At 42.4% G+C, this 22,148-nt stretch overlaps 1 protein-coding gene across 1 annotated transcript in view; it reads right to left on the bottom strand.

Moving 5' to 3' along the window:
- si:dkey-22o22.2 (neural-cadherin) overlaps positions 1–22,148 on the bottom strand; it is a 183,489-nt gene that overhangs the window by 8,889 nt on the left and 152,452 nt on the right. The window contains exons 18-31 of the mRNA XM_038710374.1: positions 20,790–21,419; positions 18,536–19,532; positions 17,475–17,568; positions 13,619–13,803; positions 12,961–13,190; positions 9,511–9,788; positions 7,621–7,835; positions 4,418–4,545; positions 3,684–3,811; positions 3,041–3,152; positions 1,587–1,767; positions 1,278–1,444; positions 926–1,190; positions 312–492 (exon numbers count right to left, since the gene is read on the bottom strand). Coding sequence (XP_038566302.1) covers positions 312–492; positions 926–1,190; positions 1,278–1,444; positions 1,587–1,767; positions 3,041–3,152; positions 3,684–3,811; positions 4,418–4,545; positions 7,621–7,835; positions 9,511–9,788; positions 12,961–13,190; positions 13,619–13,803; positions 17,475–17,568; positions 18,536–19,532; positions 20,790–21,419 — 3,791 coding nt within the window. The remainder of the gene's footprint in view (positions 1–311; positions 493–925; positions 1,191–1,277; positions 1,445–1,586; positions 1,768–3,040; positions 3,153–3,683; positions 3,812–4,417; positions 4,546–7,620; positions 7,836–9,510; positions 9,789–12,960; positions 13,191–13,618; positions 13,804–17,474; positions 17,569–18,535; positions 19,533–20,789; positions 21,420–22,148) is intronic.

Here is a 22,148-nt window from a genome sequence, read left to right as displayed (position 1 = left end):
AGAAAGAAAGAAAGAAAGATAGAAAGAAAGAAGGAAACAAACAAACAAAGACAGAAAGAAAGATGGAAAGAAAGAAGAAAGATATCGTCAGTTGAGGGGAATTAAAGATATCTTGAACTGGAATTACAACTAGTCATAGATATCTGTAAGGAGAAACCCATAAACATGAATGGCAAAACTACTTTTAATCTTATTAGTCATATAATTACAGATATCTTTAATTATGATGTTGTAGATTTCAGTAACAGCTCCTGATTGTTAAAATGCCTTGCTATGGAGGGTCTGTTGGGATGTGTGTGTGTGTCTTTTACCTGCACTGGTGTTTCCTCCACAGGTCGATGCAGCGCAGCGGGCTGTGGCAGGGTTGGCCGCTGCAGGCATCGCTGGAGCACCCCGAGGTGACGCTCCGGCTCTCCAGCACCGTCACCAAGTCCCGGCTCTGCCCGTCCAGAGGCAGGACCTGACCGTTAAAACGAACGTCCCGCAGGCAGCCTGGAGGAGGAAACATCTAGTTTAGTTTGGAGTTCAAACACTAGAACCAATCAGAAGCATCAGAACAGCATCAAACTTTACTAAACAGCTGTGGCTGAGGAAAACATTGTGCACATGAAAAACATGCAAAGCAACAAAATGAATATCATTCAACATATAGCCGAGCTTTTTACAGAAAATACTCAGATGTAACCCCCAATGTGATCATGAACATTTTCAAGTAACTGTAATTGAATTACATATTTCATCCCAGTAACTGTAACGGATTACAGTCACATTTATTTTGAAATTTAAGTTACGTAACTAAATTATATGTAACTAGTTACTCCCCAACATTGGTAAATACAATGAGTAATTTAGCCTGTTACAACCAACTACAACCAGCTCTTATTGTGGCGGTCACATGGATAAGAAAAATAATATGTAAATTCACCCTGAAAGTCGTCCTTGTCTCCGGCGTTCTGGCTGTTCCCGACCATCACGCTGGCCGGGTGAACCACGATCTCCCTGCTGCTCCCCAGCTGGGCCTGGACCTCCCGCGAGCCCCCGCCCTGCTCCAACCGCAGGGTGAACAGGTTATCATGGCGACTGAGACTGACCAGAACCCACTGCCCGATGTCCACACGCTGGCCGGGGAGCTGCAGGGCATGGGCACCATCACCAAGGTTGGCACGAACAGAGAGGTGACCCTCCATGATCTGAAGCAGAGAAGAAGACATCAGGATCTTACAACATTAATGTGTGACGTCAAAGGTCAGTTAATGATGGCTGACAGGTGGACTGACCTCCAGGACGATGTACTCGTTGGCCTCCCGGGACGTCACGGAGAGCAGGGTGCCCGAGGTGGCCCTGGTTCGGAGGAGCAGCTGGATGTTTGTGCGGCGAGAGCTCCCGCCTCCTCTGAGCTGATAACGCACAACGCTGCCCGAATCAAAGGAGAACTCTGGGACGGCTGCGGGGTGGGGGGGGGATTTAAAGTCACGTCAACTCTGTTTTGCTCATGAAAACTTTAGGATGCTGAGTTCAAGCGCTGGCGTCGCTGCACGAAAACACACACACACACACACACACACACACACACTTGTGTCCCTCACCAGTGTCACACTTGTGTCCGGTGTATCCTGGGTGGCACTGGCAGCTGAAGGAGCCCCAGTCAGCGAGACAGGAGGCCTGAATGCCGCAGGAGGGGCCGGCCGCTGTCACACACACCCCGTCTGTCAGCCTGCACCCAGGGGTGCTGTCCACGCTCTCACCTGGAGACGCCAGGTCGTACACCTGAGGGAAGAAAGATGTGAGAAAGATGAGTTTTTCTATTACTCTCCTCACAAACGTTTAGGTTGGCGATGATGCAGTGGATAAGAGACATGCCTTTGAGAGAGAGAGCACCAGGTTCAATTTCCACTGTGACACATCCACCCATGTGTCCCTGAGCAAGACAATTAACCCCTAGTTGCTACAGAGGCGTGTGACCTCTGAAATAGCATGTAATGTAGTTCGGCCACGGAAATATTTGGAAAAAGTGTTTTAAAACACCTAAAACTTGATATTTGCCATTCAGCTGGATTCTCCATGAGAGTGTAATTCAAAGAAGAATAAGAAAGTCATGTTCACTATGGACAAAAAAAACCATTTTACTTTTATTACAAGTTGTAACATTTGGTTTATTCTGTTGTCTACACTTGTTCACAGCATGCGAATAATTGACAAGATAGCGGACAAACAAACCGAATTCGTATACAAATATAAGTTTTAAAAAGAGTATTTTTTTTGTTTCGGTTTTTGAAAAGTTAGCGAAAGTTAACTAAACACTGAACATTAGCCCGTAACTGTCACCAACCAAGTTTGTTTAATATGATTTCTGAGGTGTTTGTTAGCCATTTGTGTTTGTGACTGACAGCCAGAAGAGAAGCAAGACGGCGTGCTGACGTCTTACGTTACTTTAAGTGCTGCCCTAAAAGGCTGTTCGAAACCAATGTTCTTAGAAGATGCCTTCACTCGAAAGTGATGCATTCTGAACCACCTGTTTATTACGGCAGCGAGGCAGCTGCCTCCTGTTTCCAACAGCCTCTACTTGAAGGCAGCATGAGTCTCAGTTCCTTAATATCACAGCTGTGGTGAAGCTTGTTAGGAGTGAAAACATGATCCAAACCTCCCAACTAAGCACAGGAAACAGCCCCAAAACACAAAGGGATTGTGGGTAGAAGGAGGAGGCAGATGCAGTCTTTCCTGGGGAATATTTTGGGATCTTTGGGAGGTTGTTGAGGGCAGCAGAAGAAACCACAGCAGCTCGTTTAGTTTCATGAGGAGGACGAGGAGGGAGGCTCTTTTCATTTATATTATATTTTAGTCTCTGATGTTGTGATGCTGGCCTTGGCTGATGAGCCAAGCTCACACCACCATCTGTCCAACCAACGGCACACACACACACACACACACACACAGATACAGACTTCCAAACATGAATACTGCATTTAAAAACAACAAACACACATGGAGGAAATGCTAATGATGTCTGGGAGGGAAACACGCACACATGCAGTGGTATTACCTGACTGTCCACCACCAGGTTGCGGATGCAGCCGGTGAAACTGCGGTAACGTCGATGAGGAGATGTTTCCTTCACTCCTCCCATCTGAAGAGGCTGGAAGACATTCAGATACCTGAGGAGGGGGAAGTCGAGGAGGAAGAGCATGAGCAAAAGGTAGAAAGACAAAGAAGATGAGAAGCAAAAGGAATTGGAGTAGTGAGAGAAAGAGGAGCAGAGAAAGAGGTGAACGAGAGGTGGAGGAAGAAGAGAAAAAGGTGGAGAAATGGATGGAAAGAAATGTGGGGTGAGAGGACAAGGCGAAGGAAGAAGAGCAGCAGGAAGATGAGAAAGGGGCGTGTAAGAAGAAGAGGAGTAGGAGGAGGAACGGTGTAAAAAAGATGTATAAATGAGAAGACAAGGAGAAAGGGAAAGATTGGAGGAGAAACAAGGAGAAGAGGAGGAGAAGGTGGAGAAAAGAAGTAGAGATGGAGGTGTTTAGAAGCAACAGGATAATAAAAAAAATAGAGTAGGTGAGGGGAGGATGTGGAGGGGAGAAGGGGGTGAAAGAGAAGTTGTCAGAAGAAGGAATAGAGGGGAAAAAACTTAAAAAAAAAAAAGTTTAGATGGAGGAGGAGAATTATTTGTGTCTCCCGGCTGTTCTGACCTCTGGTTTCCTGGAGTCTCTCCTGCAGCTCTGCAGCCAGACTCGTCCATCTCCTGGATATCCCCCCCGACGCCTTCCAACTCATTTACTGCCACCCCCCCACACTGGTCCAGGATCAGCTGCACAGCCTGAACACATAGAGGAGACAAACACACCACTGTCAACAATAATTGTCACAGGATGAAGGCTCCCTCTTGTTATTCATTTTGTTCTTCTCATTTTACAAATTTTCTGCTCTGCTCTGTTTAGTTAGTTTCAGTCAGTTTTGTTATTTTTAGTCTTTTCTGTATCTGTTATTTAGTCTGTTATGTTTAGATTAATTCTTGCCTGTTCTGTGTTTTGGGATCCACTGTTGTTTGATTCTTCTCTTGTTTTGGAACCTGTCTGCCTGGTGTTATTTACCACTCCTTGTTTGGTTGTTTTGTCAGTTTGTTCTGTGATTCTGGTTTCAGTCTGTTTCCATGTTTTATCTGGTTTTGATCTGTGCTTGTTTTCATGATTGTTGGGTGTATTCTCTGTTTATAGGTATTCATGTTTCTGTTGGGATTTGTCTGTGGCTTTGTTAGTAGCTCTGTTAGTTTGGGCCTGTTTGGTATCTGTCTGTGTTTCTGTCTGTTCATCACCCTGCCTGCCTGTGTCTGTCTGCTGTCATTAATAGTATCACCTGTTTGTACTCCTGCCCTTCTCGTTAGCCAGTACTACCATCCATCCCACCATCCGTCGGTGTGTCCTACCTTTCCGTCGCTGATGATGTCGAGACGATGCCAGCGTTGGTCGGAGACAGTGGATGTAGGCGGGAGCTGCAGGGTCAGCGTTCCTGATCCGTGGTTTATACTCAGAGCTGGAACCCCGTTTCTCAACTCTGGATGGGAGGATGAGACTCTTAGTTTGCTGCTTACATTAAAACCACACAAGTGGCCTGAATCTAAAATCCCTTAGGGCTTCCATGACCTGAACGTAGGGCTGGGCTGTTTGATTGAATTAATTTGAATCAAGAATTAATTAGCACTTAATTTGTCTTAGATAGTTATTTTATTGAGGAAAAAGGACTGTAAAAACAATTCGGCAATTTGAACTGGCTCAGATGGACTAAATGTGACGGGAAGTGACCACAGGTTCACATTTACATCATGAGATGTAGGGCTGAACGATTTTGGGAAAAAATCTAATTGCGATTTTTCTGCCAGATATTCGATTTGCGTTTTTCTTTTTTTTTTTTTAAGTTTAGCCAGACACAGAGCGGCACAGACAATCCGGTCAAATTTCAAAATAAAACACCCTGTGCATACTTCCGATCATAAATCAACCATAAACACAGTTAAAACAGACAACAGAAAGAAACACTTTAACTACGTAGCCTACCTGATCATGGTAGAAGCACAAAAATCAAGGACAACTGAACAAGTCAACATATCAGGCAACACGCTCTTATTCTGAAATGCTGCATGTAGGATAGGTAGCCTGCACAGAGCAGAGCGGGCTCACAGAGAGATGTTATACGTAGTGGAAGCACACAAAATGAGAAATTAACAACACTCACACACACTTCAGTGTGAGTTGACGCCAGACAAAACCGCGGCATAGCCGTAGTCTGTATCTGTTCGGCTGGCGCCATTATCCCATGTTTTCCTCTTGTTTCCTTTGTTGTTGTAAAATGTACACGCCCTGTGCCCGCTCTGATTGCTGAGCAGATCTGTCACACAAGGATGACATCGGAATGAATCTGTAACTGACTTAAAATGGGTCAAATGTGCTGTTTATTTAACCTACATTTCAACTGCCATCCTCACGATTAGCAAATCAAATTCTTTCAAATCGGAATGTCGATTTGAAAACAATTAATCGTTCAGGCCTATTGAGATGTTACCTGAGCCAGCTGCATTCACTGAATGAAGACAGTGAGATATGGTTCAAAGCTCAAAATCATTAGTATGAAGACTTCTAGTCACCTCTCTGTGTCGCTGTGTAACTGCAGAATCAACTCAGTCAATTCTGTGTGTGTGTGTTTTCCAACATCTTCTGAACTGCAGCACATATGAGATGTGTGTGAACATGACCCGATCTACCAATTGGCCATGTTATCGAATGCATCAAGTAAAAAATGCTTCACAGTGTTCAATCTGCAGCCATCTTTGATTTTCCACTCTCGGGACCCACATAGTGACTGGCCGCGTTCAATAATTACATAACTTTAATGCCACAAGATTATGCAAGAAGTGTTTGAAAGGCCATCTGCAGGCTAATCCGTTAAAACCACATCAGGACTGCCGGGAGCTGACATTAGAGTTTATGAAGCTCTTTGTCCACTGAGTCTTTACAGTGCCAGATTGATTTGCTCTTTGTGTTGTGTCAAAAGGACGAGCAGCATTCCCAGTAGCATTGTGAGATTAGCATGTTTGTCCGAGCGCTTATAATGTTTCCAACTTTTAGCAAAGCGATGCCGCGCTTCAAACAGAGTTTTCAGCTTTGTTGCAGCAGCAAAGAAGCCACACCCAGCGTCTCGCAGAAACATCAGTTCTGATCATGAAAGCTGTAAACTTTGGGAAAAGCTTCATCAGATGGTCTGACCACTGGTGTGTGTTATAAATGAATGAAAAAAGTTTGTTGGTCAGTTGGTCGTTCTTTTTATTTGCCCAACACTTCTGATAAAAAAGCACATTGAGACAACGTCTCAGAGTTTCATGAAATGTGGTTTTGATCTCCTAGCCCAGACCAGAATCTAATCATTCTCTGGTCTTTACAAAAGTCAATTCTGACTGTCATCTGGTCCCTTTCATAATTTTTCAGTGATCCACTGTCAATCAATTTGCTTCTTAATTACCTGTTGTACTCAACATGTCCCAGAATTAGAGGAGGGCAGTGTGCTTGCTGCATTCAGCTCTTGATTATATTTTTATTTTGACAGACTGGAACAAGCAAGGCAGCGATGGCTTGTCTGTCTGATAAAAATGACATTTCACCTCCCATTTGGAAACGCTGATTGCCTTGTGCATGTGTAGAACTTTGTCTCAGTTTTTGGCATTTGAACAATGCCCTAGTTCTTGGATTTACTATAAAATCATTCAGGCATATTAATCATTTCCATTTCTATGCAGACGACACCCAGTTGTTTGTCCCATTAAAGCATGGTTCTACCAATGTTTCTTGTAGTCTCTCTTGCCTTGCTGAGATAAAAGCCTGGATGTCTAATAACTTTCTTCAGTTAAACAACACCAAATCAGAAATACTTGTATTTACCCCCATCGGAAACAGTGCTAGCTACCTTAATAATCTCTCCACTAGCCTGGGTACCCTTTCGGACAACATTCAGAAAGAAGCCCGTAACCTTGGTGTCAGTTTTGACTCAGAGCGGCCTTTTGATGCTAACTTGACCAAAGTAGTGCAGTCCTGTTTTGTCCAGCTGAGACAGCTAACCAAGATTACATCATTCCTCTCTTCTGCTGACTTAGAGAAGGTCATCCATACCTTTATCTCCTCAAAACGTGACCACTGCAATGCTCTGTATTCTAGTATTAGAAAGGGAAACATTCACAGATGCAGCTCATTCAAAATGCTGCAGCCAGGCTTCAAACTAAGAGGAGTGACCATTTCACACCAATCATTGCTGCCCTTCACTTGTTACCTGTGAATTTTAGAAGTGATTTTAGGATTTTACTACTTGTTTTTAAAGCCTTGAACGGTCAGGCTCCTGCACTCCCTATGAGCTGGACCGATAACCCATGATATTTTGAAGATGCTTTTGCAATCAAACTCAGGTGAAGGTTACTGGAAATACCCTGAAGTGTGTTTGTGCGGTTATCTGCAGGAACAGGGAGGCAGAGACACGTGTACAAATTACAGATAAACGCCTTACCTAATGCCATTAATAAGAATATTTTGTGAACTTGATGATCTTTTTTAATCTCTAACAGTCAGAGCACCTCAGCAGTACACTCACCGACGGCAATGAAGTCCTCCTCCTCCCCAGAGTGGGCAGGGCCGAGCGGACCGTTGTAGAGGAGCAGCCCATTTGCCGACTCAGCCAGGAACTCCAGGGAGATGTGGCTCTGAAAGCAAGGCATGATGGGAGGGAACCAGGCGTAGCCCTGGCCACCGAAGCTGTGTTTGGTCTGCTGGCACTCAGGCCCATCAAACATGGGAGGACACTTACACCTGAGAGACAGAAAGAGTTTATTTTGTTGTTTACTTGATAGCATTAACCAAAATCTCTAAACAATGATAATCCTGCTGGTGAAAGCATCATTATGAAGGTGCGAAACACACTGAATTTATTTCAAATGTTAGTTAAGATAGTTAAGATGAGTACCTCTAAATATCAGTATCTATTAGCTCCCGAGGTTAAAAGGGTTAAATTTTATATATTGAAAATAATGCAAAAATCATCTAAAATTCTTCCACCAGATGCAGGACCATTAAATTTTTTTTGAAAACTTTGATTCTGAGGTCATAATTTCAAATTATCAATAAACTATTTAAAGGTTTTTTCTCCATATAATTAATTAATTGTTCATGTAACAATTCAAATATACTTTCTGTCAATGTTATGCCCCTAAATGATGTTCCAAAGTCTTTTCCACACTACCAGGATTTATCTGAGGAGAGAAACTCTTAAATATTGTAATTTAATTTAATATGTTTTGTCATAAAACAATAAAATTTAAATATATTTAATGTAAAAAACGTGGATCTTTCATTACCCACTATGCGTTTATAATCTGTGTAACAGTAAGAAGCAAACTTATCTTTGTTTCACTAAAGCCCAAAAGTTCTCCGTAATGTCAATGGAATTTCTTAAAGTATATAAAAATATCTCAGTTTCTGTGACTGCAGTTTTCATTAATTAAAATGACCTAAGAGAGACAAACAAAGACAGAAACCTTGACAGAAACACTGTTAATTAAAAGTTAACTGTAGTGTATATTTGCCAGTGTTAATAGGATTTTTTGAGAGTGGAAGAAAGAGACAAGAGAGCGTAGGAGGGACAACCATCTGTCAGATTTAACAGCTTAGGTGTTGCATATGATATTTAAACCTTTAAAACCATGTGACAATTTAAAGTCAACTACTTTACATGCAGCTTAAAATGAGGCTTTGGAGGGTTGAACTCCAGGAGAAATCTACCCTCTCTCTAATTAAGTCTTCAAAATATTTGAAGAAGATTTTATTAATCAGTTACTAAGTGAGAATCTCTGGTGATGCTAACAGTTAAGGACTCTGCAGGCGGACGGCAGACTGTTTGTCTATGGAGAGATAAAGCTGCTGCAGTGAGGAAAGTAAAAACAAAAGCTGCATCCTCAAATTTCAAAGAATTTTACAAGTCAAGTAAAACAGTAAAGAAACATTTAGTTTTGTGTGAGACCATTAATAAATTATAACTCTCGTCTGGCACTAATATACGCCACCAACATGTCTTTCTTCCAAAATGACGGGCAAAGTATTAAAAGAGGTGAAAATCATCACTAGTCTGGCCATGTTGCTTGTATGCTTACAGTCTGGTACAAAACACACAGGCATGATGATGGTACGTTATGACAGGAGTCATTGAGAGAAAACGTTATTACGTCTCATGATGCTACATGTAATGTTTGTGGTCTTAGTAACTATGTATTCTCACAGTCTTATACTTTGTCAATACTACTTGAAGTCTGCCTCTTTCTTGACATGTGAGTAATTAAGGACACAATTCAAGTTGGATCAAACAATTAGCCGACTACCATCAATATTTTTTCCAAAATAAGGTCCCATGGTGGTTCACCTGAAGAGGAGGGACTCTACAGACCAGGAGGACCTGTTACAGGAGGTTCCTTAGATTCCTCCCTGCACATACCTGTATCCCAGCGGACCGTCCTGGCAGGTGCCACCATTGAGGCAGGGGTTGGTGGGGTAGGCTGAGCAGGGCAGGTGGATTGCCTCTCTGCCCCGGCAGCCGCATCGCACTCTAGATGAGGCGGACAGCGACACCAGGGAGGTGTTACCAGTGCTGAGAGCCACTGGGGCCTGGCTGAATGAAACCTCAGTGCTGCAGCCTCCAGACTGACTGCAGTCTGTGGAGGGACAGTCATCAACGCTCACCTGAGAGATGGACACGCCCAACAGGCCCTCCAACTGCAGATCGTAAAATAAGAGATGACATAAAAACATTATGGTTATGTTACAAAGCTGAAGTTCAAAACATAAGATAACAATGCTTCTACATCAAACTAAAATGCAAAACAACTAACTGAAACAAATTATTGAAGCTAAACTAGCCTGATGCTACAACTAAAAGGAAAGTAAATGGCATGAAAACTAGCAGGAATCTAACTACGAATAAAATATAATTACTCTACTATTACAATTCTACTCTAACTGAAACAAGGACTCCTAGCATGAAGGGAATAGACCAAAACCTAGCATTAAAACTAGCTTGAAAGTCAAACAAACTAACTAGCCTAAATTAGCAAGAAGCCAACCGAAACCAAAACTAGCATGGATAAATAAAACTAGGATCAAAAAAACTAGTACCAGGCTAATTAAACAATCAAGAAACTACCATAGAATTAAACTAAACTTACACAACTGCAAGTATTTATGAGAAATATTAACCTGATTTAAATAAACTAGAAATACTAACCAAAACTAAACCTAGCATTAAAATAAAATTAATGTTAGCATAAAGCCAATTAAGATTAACCAGAGCATGAAACTAAAACGACCATGTGGGTAACAGAAACTAAAACTAGTATCAAACTGAACTGAAGTCAGATAGGCAAATCTAAACTTAACATAGTTAACTGAAACAAAAAAAATGTGAAGCTAAAAATGGCATCAACTTATAAGTAACTAGTATAACTAATGCTGAAATAAATCAGCTAATAACAACTAAAGCCAGCATAAAGGTAACAAGAAAGAAAGTAATCTAAAACTAATATGAGATGTAAAATAAAAGTAATATAAACTAACTGAAACCAGGACTCCTAGCATGAAGGCACTATACCCAAACTTAGCATTAAACTATTGAAAATTAAAACTAGCTTGAAAGTCAAACACACATCAAATAACCCCCAAAACATTACTAAATAAAAGCATAACTAGGATAAAACAAACTGAAACAAACTAGCATGAAACTGAAACCAAATCTAAAATGAAGCTAAAATTTGCATTAGCATTTACCTATAAGTATGTATAACTAGTATAACTAATGCTAACTTAAACAAATCAGCTAATCAGAACCATAACCAGCATGAAACCATTCAAAACGAAACATAACATGAAAGGTAAAGGCAACAGGAAAGAAAACAAGAACTAATATAAAACTAATGTTTTATTATATAATAAACTATAATTTACATTTGCTAACTGAAAATATAATTAAAATTAAACTCATGAAATTTTTCAACCCCCAACAAAGAAATTGAAGCTAACAGGAGACTTATAGTAACACAAAACAACAATTAAAACAAAATCTAGGGTGAATAAATATAAAACAAACATTGGGCAAAAACAACAAACTCTTATTTAAGTCGAGCTCTGTTTGAACATAATAGAGAGTTTCAGAGAATGACAGCAGCTCTCTTTGATCGAACGTCTACCTGCATCAATTATATCTGAATTTACTTTATTTCCCTTAATGTTATTTATGCACTTTGGTGTTTCTGTCATTTCCCCCTCCTGTTAAAGTTTCGCTGTCATTCGCTTTCTGTTGCCGTTTCCCTGCTTGTCATCTTGATTCTTTTCTCTAGTCTTGCCTTTATGGGTGAGAGAGGTTTTCATCAGAGTCCCTCAGGGTTTCCTGTCTCTCTCCAACTGTGTGTATTTCTTTTTTTGGAGTTTAGTTATTCAGCTGACACTCTTATCCGCAGTGACTTACACTCCCCAGGCAGGGCTTCAGTCTTTGGCTCCAGAGTCAGTTTAAACATCATACTTTTTTTATTATTGAAGCCGACTTTGTATTTATCTCACTTTCTTGTTTTAAATCAGCTAAAATAAATCTCACTTCTTCCACTAGTGGATATAAAAATGACTTGTGTTTACATGGTTCACTAACTGTCATCACCTTCCTCCCACTCACAGTATTGACCTTAGGTTAGCAGCTGCTCTCTCCTTTTAATGGGTATAAAATATTCATATGCATGTATATATTGAGTGTATCATTTGAGCAGTCACTTGCTAATGTGACGCGTCCGCATTTCAAGTGTAAGCCCTGTATTTAACTTCTCCTAGCATGTGTATGTCCATACGCATGTAAAGCAGAGAGTTAAATGGTTTACTGTATGTGTTAAGTGGCTGAGGCTTCTGAAATGCATGTATGTGTGAATGTGATGTTAATTGTGTAAAAATGGAGCAGATGGACTATTCCGTACTTACAGAAGATTTGGTGAAAGAATAAAGTACTACAGACCAAAAACCACACCAGATTTATTTTGCATGGACCAATAACGAGCTGGAACTGGAGCTGGAAATTAACTGACATGATGTTCAGGTGTGTTCAGTTATAAACAGAGACGATTTAAGAAAGAGATACGGGACAAACATGAATGGAATCCTATGGGGAAAGCCTGTAATGCTAAAGATGGTGGTTGTACGCACAAGAAAGCCAATCCTCTGCTTTTCAACAGCCAAGCCGGGAAACATATTAAGCCAATAGTGTGGCTCCACTTACGTTAGTGCACAGTTGAGGTTTGCAACAGTTTTAAATGTTTTGGTGGCAGCGAGGAGCAGGTGTGTGACCAGATCAGATGCACTACATGTCCGCTGCGTAAAAACGCAACAGATTTATATGCAGATACTTGGAATATGTGTTACCGGGGTGTAAAATACCAGGTTGCCTTCTATAAACGTATACAGTATATGCTAGCTGTATTCATAACGTCAGTTATGAGCTCATGGCGTCACGTCACCAGCGCTCTGGATAGAGCCGTAAATGAAGTTGGTGTGGTAAAAACCTTGTGCATGCGGAATAGAAGTATAACCTTATTTGGGCATAAAGTAATCATACTTTTTTAGCGTGTTTTATCAGATTTTACTGGTGATTCTACATGTAGTTTTTATGTCCCAGTGACCGTTGAAAATGCAGCTATGGCTCTCTCACCATTCACTTAGATAGGAGACAAAATCACTGCCAGGAGGCGTTACCAAAGACGGCTGCCAAGTGGCAGGACATTCCTATATATGGACTTTGTTAAAAATTCATGAATTCATTAAAGAGACCTTGCAGTACATGTTGAAAAAGGAGACCACTGATGACTCATATTCAAAATTTCTGAAAACCCTTTTCAGGCTATATCTTCCTTCTCACCCTGGCTTTGTATGCTGCCACGTAGCCGTGCAGCTTCTCTGCCTTGTAGTACGGTGAGCCGTGAGCGGCAAACCATACATTGATGGCCTTCTCTCCCTGCTGGCCGGCGTCGCCCACAGAGAAGATCTGGACATTTTCCGGCAAAGTGTGCAGGAGTTCAGCCAACATTCGACCCAGACGAGAGAACCGACTCTCCTCACCTCCGCTAAAAAACTCCTCCACTGTCAGATCTGGAATAAGAGAAGGAGGGTTTATTTACAGATTTACATATATAACAGATTTATTTACTAACTTTATAAACCTTCAGGGGAAATCATCAGCAGGACAGACAGACATACTACAAGATAAATAAAAAAAGTTAAAGAAATACAAAGATAAGAAGGAAAGAAAGGAAGGAAGTTATTTCCCATCATGCCTCTCTGTCTGTTGGTTCTGATGAAGCCTGGGGGAACTGACAGCCCTGAAAATGAGACCCAACGGCACTCGGGGATATGAAACATCGCATCTTCAATTACAGTGTGGTGAGATGTTGTCAAGCGACTTCAAACACTTCTAGTATTAATAATTGTAATAGTATTAGATAAAAAAGGGTTTTCTGATATTTTGACACCATCATCATCATCATCATCATCATCATCGTTATCATTGTGAGACTCACTGGTCACACGAATGGAGGCGGCGTTCTGCAGACCGTCTTGATGCAGCTCCCTGACGTCCACCTGAGCTGTGGAGATAACGTCAGGCCAGGTGTGGTCCGACACGCGTACTTGCAGGAGGTACGAGCCTGAAGGAGTCCCCTCCCTGATAGTGAGCTGACCTGAGCTCTGGTTCAGACTGAAGAGCCTGAGAGAGAGAGAGAGCGAGAGAGAGAGAGCGAGAGAGCGAGAGAGAGCGAGAGAGCGAGAGAGAGCGAGAGAGCGAGAGAGAGCGAGAGAGAGAGAGAGAGAGAGAGTTGCTTTAAATGTTTTATGTTTCAGGCTGGTATTTTTTCTGTATTGGACATCATTTGTCCATAATTGGTCCAGATCAGCTGCTTCCTTCTAGCAGATATTTATTTATATATATATATATATATTATATATTTATAATGATTATTTCAAAGGGACAGATGCTATAAACAGAGAATTGATCAATAATTTTCCAATAAAATGCATCTCAGCATTTATACCTACTGCTAATTTCCAATGCCTGTCCTTAGGAGGGCTTTTAGAGTAACAAATATATAGCATACTCACCGCTCATTCAAGCTATCTCCACGACCACCCAACCCCTACACATGGCCACACGACTGATTATCTTTTTTTTTTTTATTCAGTTTTATTGAAATGCTGATGATTTTGTTCTATATTTACCTCAATAGGCTCCAGGTCTTGGCTCCCTTGACTGAAAAGGAAGTCTGGCCAAAGGACGTTTTCCTGTATGATAATTTACAATTCCCTGCAGTAGTATTTCCTTTAACGGCTGTACCATGTCGCAAAGAGCCTGAGGAGTCTGTCCATGCAAACACTTCCAAAGGTTTGCAAATGCACTGTAGTTGTCAAAACAAATGCATATGTATGGCCTGTTTGCACATGTGGTATGTCTGTGTTGATGTGTTTTATTCCTCTAATTTTGAAGCAACTTTCCATAAAGGTAACTTGCATCTGTATTTATCAAAACAAGATTCTTTGTATTGATAGCATTTCAAATGAGAGGAGGCTTTAGCAGTCTAAGTAAGCCAAATTATTTGAGTATCTTTTAAAATTTGCTTTGTCCTTCTAGTACCAAATTCTCTTTTTGTTTTCTCTTGCTGAGCCTGTTATAATATTACGTGTAAAGTGAAGCAACCTGCATGGAACAACGCCAAAACGCAAGGGTAAATTGATATACAATGTCAATATCCGATGGACCATGGGAGTGGAATGAAATGAAGTCTGGCCTGATGCTCTTAATTATCTATTTTTCCCATGTGATCTTAAATCGGGTAAAGTCTATCTCAGATGGGATTCCTCAGATCAAACTCTGACCAGATGGAGGTCTGTGGCTGGACATGGATCCATGTGGCGGATATTTGATCTGGAAAACTTTGGCACTCTTTGCTCTGCTGCACCGGAGAATGGATCCCAGGCGCAGTGGCTCGGGTCCAAATCTGGTCCTGAATATGTGCCATCAGGCTCATGTAACGGTTTAACCTCTTTACACCACAGCGACCTTCAGAGCTCAGACCAGACGGATTAATTAACTGAGACGAGGCCAAAATGCATCCGGGACTGAACCTGCACTGATTCAGCAGGGGAGGCTGTTACGTACCGTCTTCTGGATTTATGTCACGCTTTAAAGATTTTAAGTGCAGCAACACAGCACTCCACTGACAGGAAACAATTGAGAAGATTTAATGTGCAGATCAATCCCACACAAATTACGGTCCGCTGGCTCAGGATGTTAGTATCTTCTTTTCTTTATATGTAACATGCTGTTTGTTGTCTTGATTTCCTGTGAGGTGACATGTTGTTATTGGCTCGCTCGGGTTTTTTCATCTCACCTGAACACTGTTCCTTATCTTATTTTTCCTCCGGCTTGTATCACTTCAATATGTAAATAACATGCACCTAAACCTGATCCATACCGTGAACAAATTGCTATCTGCAGGCTGGAGTGATGAGGGGCGGCGTTTCAAGAGTATCTATGGTAATTCTCTAGCGGTCCCTTTGTTCTCCGACATATCTTGTCGTCCCTCTTTACAGGTATCTCGTTAGAAGAGAAGGTGGCAGGGAGCGCAATCAGGCTCTCCTTTCAATGCGCCCGCATGAAGCCTCGCCTCATCAAACAAAACGAGCGCGCCCTCGCTGTGCTTCACTGGGAATTTTCAATACTGCTGGTTATGAAGTATTAATAGCACTGTTCCTGACAAGTCAGATCCCCTTTTCTATCTCTCTCTCCTCCCTGTCCTCTGCCCTTTCATTCTCTTTCACTTTCTTTGTTTCCCCCTTCAAACTGCCTGTTCCTCTGTCCCAATTTTCCTTTCTCCTCTTTGTCGCACCGCACCTTTGTACTGTCTCTCCCTCTCTATTTTAAATCTGTCAGTTCCTGCTCCGCTCTTTTATTTTCTCTCTTCTTCATGCGTCTCTTGCTGCGTGCCACATGAGAGGGGACACTTTAAGAGGGAATCTTTTCTGCTTTAGCTCCAACACATCCTAAAACAGCTTTACATCTGCGTTTCTCTGGATGGTTTATCCAAAACTAGTCACAAAATGCCAAACAGGAGTGTGTATATTAAAGACTGTCCATGGCAGAGGGAGTGCAGAGACAGATATCTTAAAGACCTAAGTAAGCTAGGAAATATGCTTTTTTGCAGTTTGTCCATTGACCTCTTAATATTCTTCTCAACATTTAGGTATATTCAACAATTTTGTTGACAACAAAATTTTCCAAGAAAGGGCTTTGCAGTTTTAGATTTTTGGATATATTTGTCCCACTGATCCAGGCAGCCATTATCTTCAATGTATTTCCGTACCATGCGAAAACCCATTTGTATAACACATCAAGTCTGAATTAATGCTTAATTAATTAATGTCACATTATCATTTGTGTGGTAAATTATTGAGATTTGAGGGCAGACTGATTTGAAAGGTTGGCATAACATTTTGCCACGACACAATAATGCAACATGGACAGAAAAGACAGAACACAAAACCAACTGCTGCCAGGAACCATAAAAAAATGCATCCCAGTTTCTAAAAAAAAAGCAGCAAGTTTTCCATTTGACAAAATAAAGAATTTCTACTTGTGTTATTTAAACTTCAAAACAGCTTAAAGTCTTGTTTATCCTTTTCCTCTCCAACACTAATGCCTCTCGTCTCCTCTCTCAAGTTACCTACCTACCTCTCTAGTCCTATAAATCTGTCACCCTATGTCCCATATACCATACTATTTAGGAAAATATTAAGTATGTCCCAATACATGGTAAAAATAGCAGGATGGCCTATGATGGCATTTTGCAGTATGCAAGCCAGCAGGGCGAGTGTCAAAGTTCAAGGTGCACTGTTATGATGAAGTAGTATGTCCCAGTTGTATGTATAATTCATGTAACAGTACATACAGTATATGTAAGGGCAGCTGGAGAACGTACTAAAAGTAAAAGAAATAATATGTAATTTGGAACACAGTACCATTCTCTACGCCTTTCTCTGCCTCTCTTTGCATTATCTCCAACCTTTTCATACCTCTATATTTAAATCTCTCTCAACTCCTCTTTATCACCACCTATATCTACAGTATCACTTTCTTATCTTCTCTACCTCATTATCTACCTCTTTGCATCTGTGTTTTTTCTTTACTTGTCTGCTTCACTTTGCTTCTCTTTCTCATATTGCTTCTTTCTTTTTCTTTTCTTGTGGCCTTGCTCTCCTTCAAAGCCCTCTCTTTACCTCAACACCTTCTGCCTAACTATTACTTTTCCATCTCTACTTTCACATCCATCACTCTCTTTTTGCATGTCACCATCTCAGAGTTTTTACCAAATGAGATCAAAGTACCTGGATGGTTTGCCTTCGAACCGGTACACCTTCTCACTCCAGTCATCAAGGTCGGGAGATTGAACTTGTCCAAGGACTGTCGTCGGGAGAATACCTGTCAAGAGGAGGGAAATAAAAGACACCAAAAAAGTTTAAAAAAATGCATTTGAAAGGAATTAGTTTTGAGTGCAAGGGATCCCGGCGGTACAACCCAAATATTAAGAGTGAAGGAAAGAAAGTGGAGGATTCTTTAAGGAGTTAAGGTGTCAGGCGACGCCTCATTGGCAAGCATGGTCATGGTTTGACGGCACAGCAGGAAGATGTGCACACATTAGAATCGCTCGCATAGTGTCCCCCCCCCTTCCAAAAAAAGCTGAACGCAGCGCTGTAATCTCTTTAGCTGTGAAATCAGCAGCTTTTTAAAAATGGCTCCTGTTTATGTGCCTGTCAAACCTGGGACTTAAGCTGTAGTTAATTGTTTGCTTCATGGCATGTTGTTGAGGTACGTGATGGATTCATATTAGCGGTTTAATGTACTTTCATGTGGAAAGGCCCCGGAGAGGGAATCCACTAAAAATACATTACAGAAAACCTTAGTTTTTTCCAGCAAATTACAGGACGCTGACAGATGGTATGAAACGCTAAATAAGTGATGTGGGCTGGAGCAGGAGGCTGCAAGCAGTCAACTGTGACAAGTAGAGTCTTAACAACACGAGCACAGAGCACTCTGGAGGTGATGGGAGGGACACCGGGGGACCTGAAGGTTAGAGGAGCCCGTCTGTGACAGAAAGACACCAGTTTGAATCCCTCAGACCAGCTGGTGGACTCTGATCTGGGACGATGAATGACAAATGTTGTTATGTCCCTATACAACTACCATGTGGGTGCCCTTGAGCAGGCAACTTCTTCAGTGGAATAGAGAGTAGTAGGTTGTACTTTGAAGCTCTCAGGTGTGAAATGCAAAACAGCCAAGTGCACTCAGAAAGCCTGTTTCTGAATAAATTAAGGTTAACAAGCAAAAAAAAAAAATAACTTAGCCGTGTCCTCAGTAACGAATCAGGTATAAAAAACGGAACACATACCCTCATAACTGTAGACGATGAAGTTGGCGTGTCCTGGTGAGTGTGGGTGGTCATTCCTGTCGCCAATGATGACCGTCAGCGTGCTGGTGGAGCTCATTGGAGGTGAGCCACTGTCAATCATGAGGATCGGGAGGTGGTATTCCTTCTGCCGCTCGCGGTCGAAGGTCCGGAGGGCAGTGATGGCTGCACTGCCGTTTCGAAAGTCAGTCAAATTGAAGTTGGTTGCATCCGAGGTGAGCATGAGAAGCCGTATGGAGAAAGGGCCGCCGTTGGTGGAGGTGTCCCGGTCGGTGGCGTGGAGGAGGAGGGAGGTTTCGTTCATCTGAACTGCCTGGGGTGCCGCCGTGTTCTCCCAAACGACAGGCTTATAGGGGACCTCAAACTCGGGTCCATTGTCATTAATGTCAAGTACAGTTACCATGACGATGGCAGTGCCAGTCAGGGGTGGACTCCCAGCGTCGGTGGCGAGGACCATGATCCTGTGCTGCGAGATTTTCTCCCTGTCCAGAGAATCGGCCACCACCACCCAACCAGACTGGTCCACCAGGAACTGACTGTAGGGGTCTGACTCTTTTGAAATACTGTAAGAAAAGTGTCCATTTTGGCCCGAGTCCAGATCAGAAGCTGTAACCTGAGCAACAATTGTCCCTACAGGTACATCTTCAGACATGGCTTGTGACTCATAGAATTGTGGGAAAAATATGGGCGCATGGTCATTGGAGTCTTCTACCTGAACGAGACAGTAGGCCAGGCTGAAGAAATCAGCGTCTTCGGCCTTCAGGGTCAGATTGAAAGTCCTCTCGTGGGGCTTCTCAAAGTCAACCATCTTCTTCAGTTTTATCACACCGCGTCGGTTCACTTTGTCTGTCTCCACGAAAAACTTCCTGTCTTCGTCTCCACCAACGATGCTGAAGGTTACCACGGCATTCTCACCCTGATCGCCGTCTGTAGCAGAAACTACAAGAACGTCGCTGTTCACCTCCAGGTCTTCTCTCACCTAAACACCGGAAGAAAAGAAGTGGGTCATTATTGTAATGTTATAATTTGCAATGATGTTGACAGAAGGAGGTGTTTTTGGACTGGTGACTTTTAATATCCCCATGTGTTTCTTTTTTCTTTCCACATTATACTGAACAAAAAGTTTTGTTTTTGCCCCCATTCATCATGAGCTGAACTCAAAGATCTAAGACTTTCTCTATGTACACAAAAGGCCTATTTCTCTCAAATATTGTTCACAAATCTGTTAAAATCTGTGTAAGTGAGCACTTCTCCTTTGCCGAGATAATCCACCCACCTCCCAGGTGTGGCATATCAAGATGCTGATCAGACAGCATGGGGATTGCACAGGTGTGCCTTAGGCTGGCCACAATAAAAGGGTGCAATGGGCCAATGTGCAGTTTCGATGTATTGGGGGGATTAGGGGTGGTCCGGAAACCAGTCAGTATCTAGTGTGACCACCATTTGCCTCACGCAGTGCAACACATCTCCTTCGCATAGAGTTGATCAAGTTGTTGATTGTGGCCTGTGGAATGTTGGTCCACTCCTCTTCAAAGGCTGTGCAAAGTTGCAGTCAGGTCGAGACCCCGATGAGGACGACATGCATGCAGATGAGCTTCCCTGAGACGGTTCCTGACAGCTTGTGCAGGAATTCTTTGGTTATGCAAACCGATTGTTGCAGCAGCTGTCCGGGTGGCTGGTCTCAGATGATCTTGGAGGTGAAGAAGCTGGATGTGGAGGTCCTGGGCTGGTGTGGGTACACGTGGTCTGCGGTTGTGTGGCCGGTTGGATGTACTGCCAAATTCTCTGAAACGCCTTTGGAAACGGCTTATGGTGGAGAAATGAACATTTAATTCACAACAACAGCTCTGGTGGACATTCCTGCAGTCAGCATGCCAACTGCACACTCCCTCAAAACTTGCGACATCTGTGGTGTTGTGCTGTGTGATGAAACTGCACATTTTGGAGTGGCCTTTTATTGTGGCCAGCCTAAGGCACACCTGTGCAATCCCCATGCTGTCTGATCTGTATCTTGATACGCCACACCTGTGAGGTGGATGGATTATCTCGGCAAAGGAGAAGTGCTCACTAACACAGATTTGTGAACAATATTTGAGAGAAATAGGCCTTTTGTGAACATAGAGAGAGTCTTAGATCTTTGAGTTCAGCTCATGATGAATGGGGGCAAAAACAAGTGTTGCGTTTAAATGTTATGAGGTCCTATACAAATAAACTTGCGTTGCCTTGGTGGACTCACCTGAGTGGTGTAGAGCCTTTGAGTGAAGACAGGTGGGTGATCGTTGACATCCGAAACCATGATGGTAGCTGTCCCTGTTCCCGCCAAACCCCCTCCATCTCTGGCCTCCACCACCACCAGATACCGGTCCTCCACCTCCCGGTCCAGGGAACGTAGAACTGTGTATATGGTGCCTGTGCTAGCGTTGATGGAGAACAGGTTGAGGTTAATTTCATTGCGGACATTCTTGATGATGCTGTAGGTCAGCATGGCGTTCTTGCCCTCGTTGGGGTCGTCCAGGTCCATGGCGCGCATCTCCATGACGGAGGTGTCGGCGGGCGAATTTTCAGGCACTTGGCCGACAAAACATCCGTCTACTTCCAGTGCCGGACACGGGAAGAAGGGTGCGTTGTCATTAATATCTTGGACCTCTAACAGGACATCAGCAAACCCTGTGAGTCCGGCCCCTCCCTCGTCTGTGGCGAGGACGAGGAATCTCCAGGCTGGGCGCTCCTCGCGGTCCAGGCGCCGTTGGGCGTGGATTCTTCCAGTGCGTTCCTCAATGGTGAACTCACCACCAGCACCCTGGCCATGGAGGGAGTAGCGGAGGGCAGTCTGGTCGGCCTCCTGGTCTGGATCTGTGGCTGACACCTGTTAAAGGACAGACGTAGATCAGATTTATTTTACGGCGAGAACCCTCTCGGCCTCTCTTGTCTTCTACTCATAATTCGAATCCAAAATAAAAATTGAAGACCGTCATTTATTAATAATGCTGTCCACAGTGCTGGAACAAACTTCCAAAATATATAGGACATATACATACATTTATGATAAGATATATAAGATAAGAGGTATTAAATAACCCCGATCAAGTCACTCAAGCATTTATTGAATTTATCATGGGAAGAATCGTCCAACAGATAATTTCCCAGGAGCCATGACGCCTGCCTTTGAGTGTGGCCATTTAGAAAAGGTATTAAAAACACTTTTGTCTTTAGACGTGGCCGAGTGACACATCATACTAACTAGTTCATTTGAAGCATACCGACGCAGGTAGGCCAGCCAATCCTAAATAAGTCAAATACATCATCTACCCTAGCTTTGAGTCCGTAACTCTAATCTATCACTTTTTATCTTTTATGATTTCTTTAAAAAATGTTTTCTATCCTTTTAATTAATGCTGTTAATGTCTTATGTCGTATTTCTAACTTAATGTCTTTATTAGAGAATTTTGAATTGGTTTTGTGTATGACATGCTCACTGACTATTGTCCCATTAAAAAAAGTAAATAGCTAAAAACTAGTTGCTTACAATTAATGCTTATATAGCTTATAAACGTCTGTTACAGAGATTTACCTCCATATTCACAGTTGTTGTGTT

Source organism: Micropterus salmoides, unplaced genomic scaffold (assembly GCF_014851395.1).
Source record: "Micropterus salmoides isolate LMB-PRFRI ecotype aquatic unplaced genomic scaffold, ASM1485139v1 Ms_hic_scaffold_11, whole genome shotgun sequence".
Taxonomy (NCBI): Eukaryota; Metazoa; Chordata; class Actinopteri; order Centrarchiformes; family Centrarchidae; genus Micropterus; species Micropterus salmoides.
This window is presented reverse-complemented; position numbering and strand designations above follow the sequence as displayed.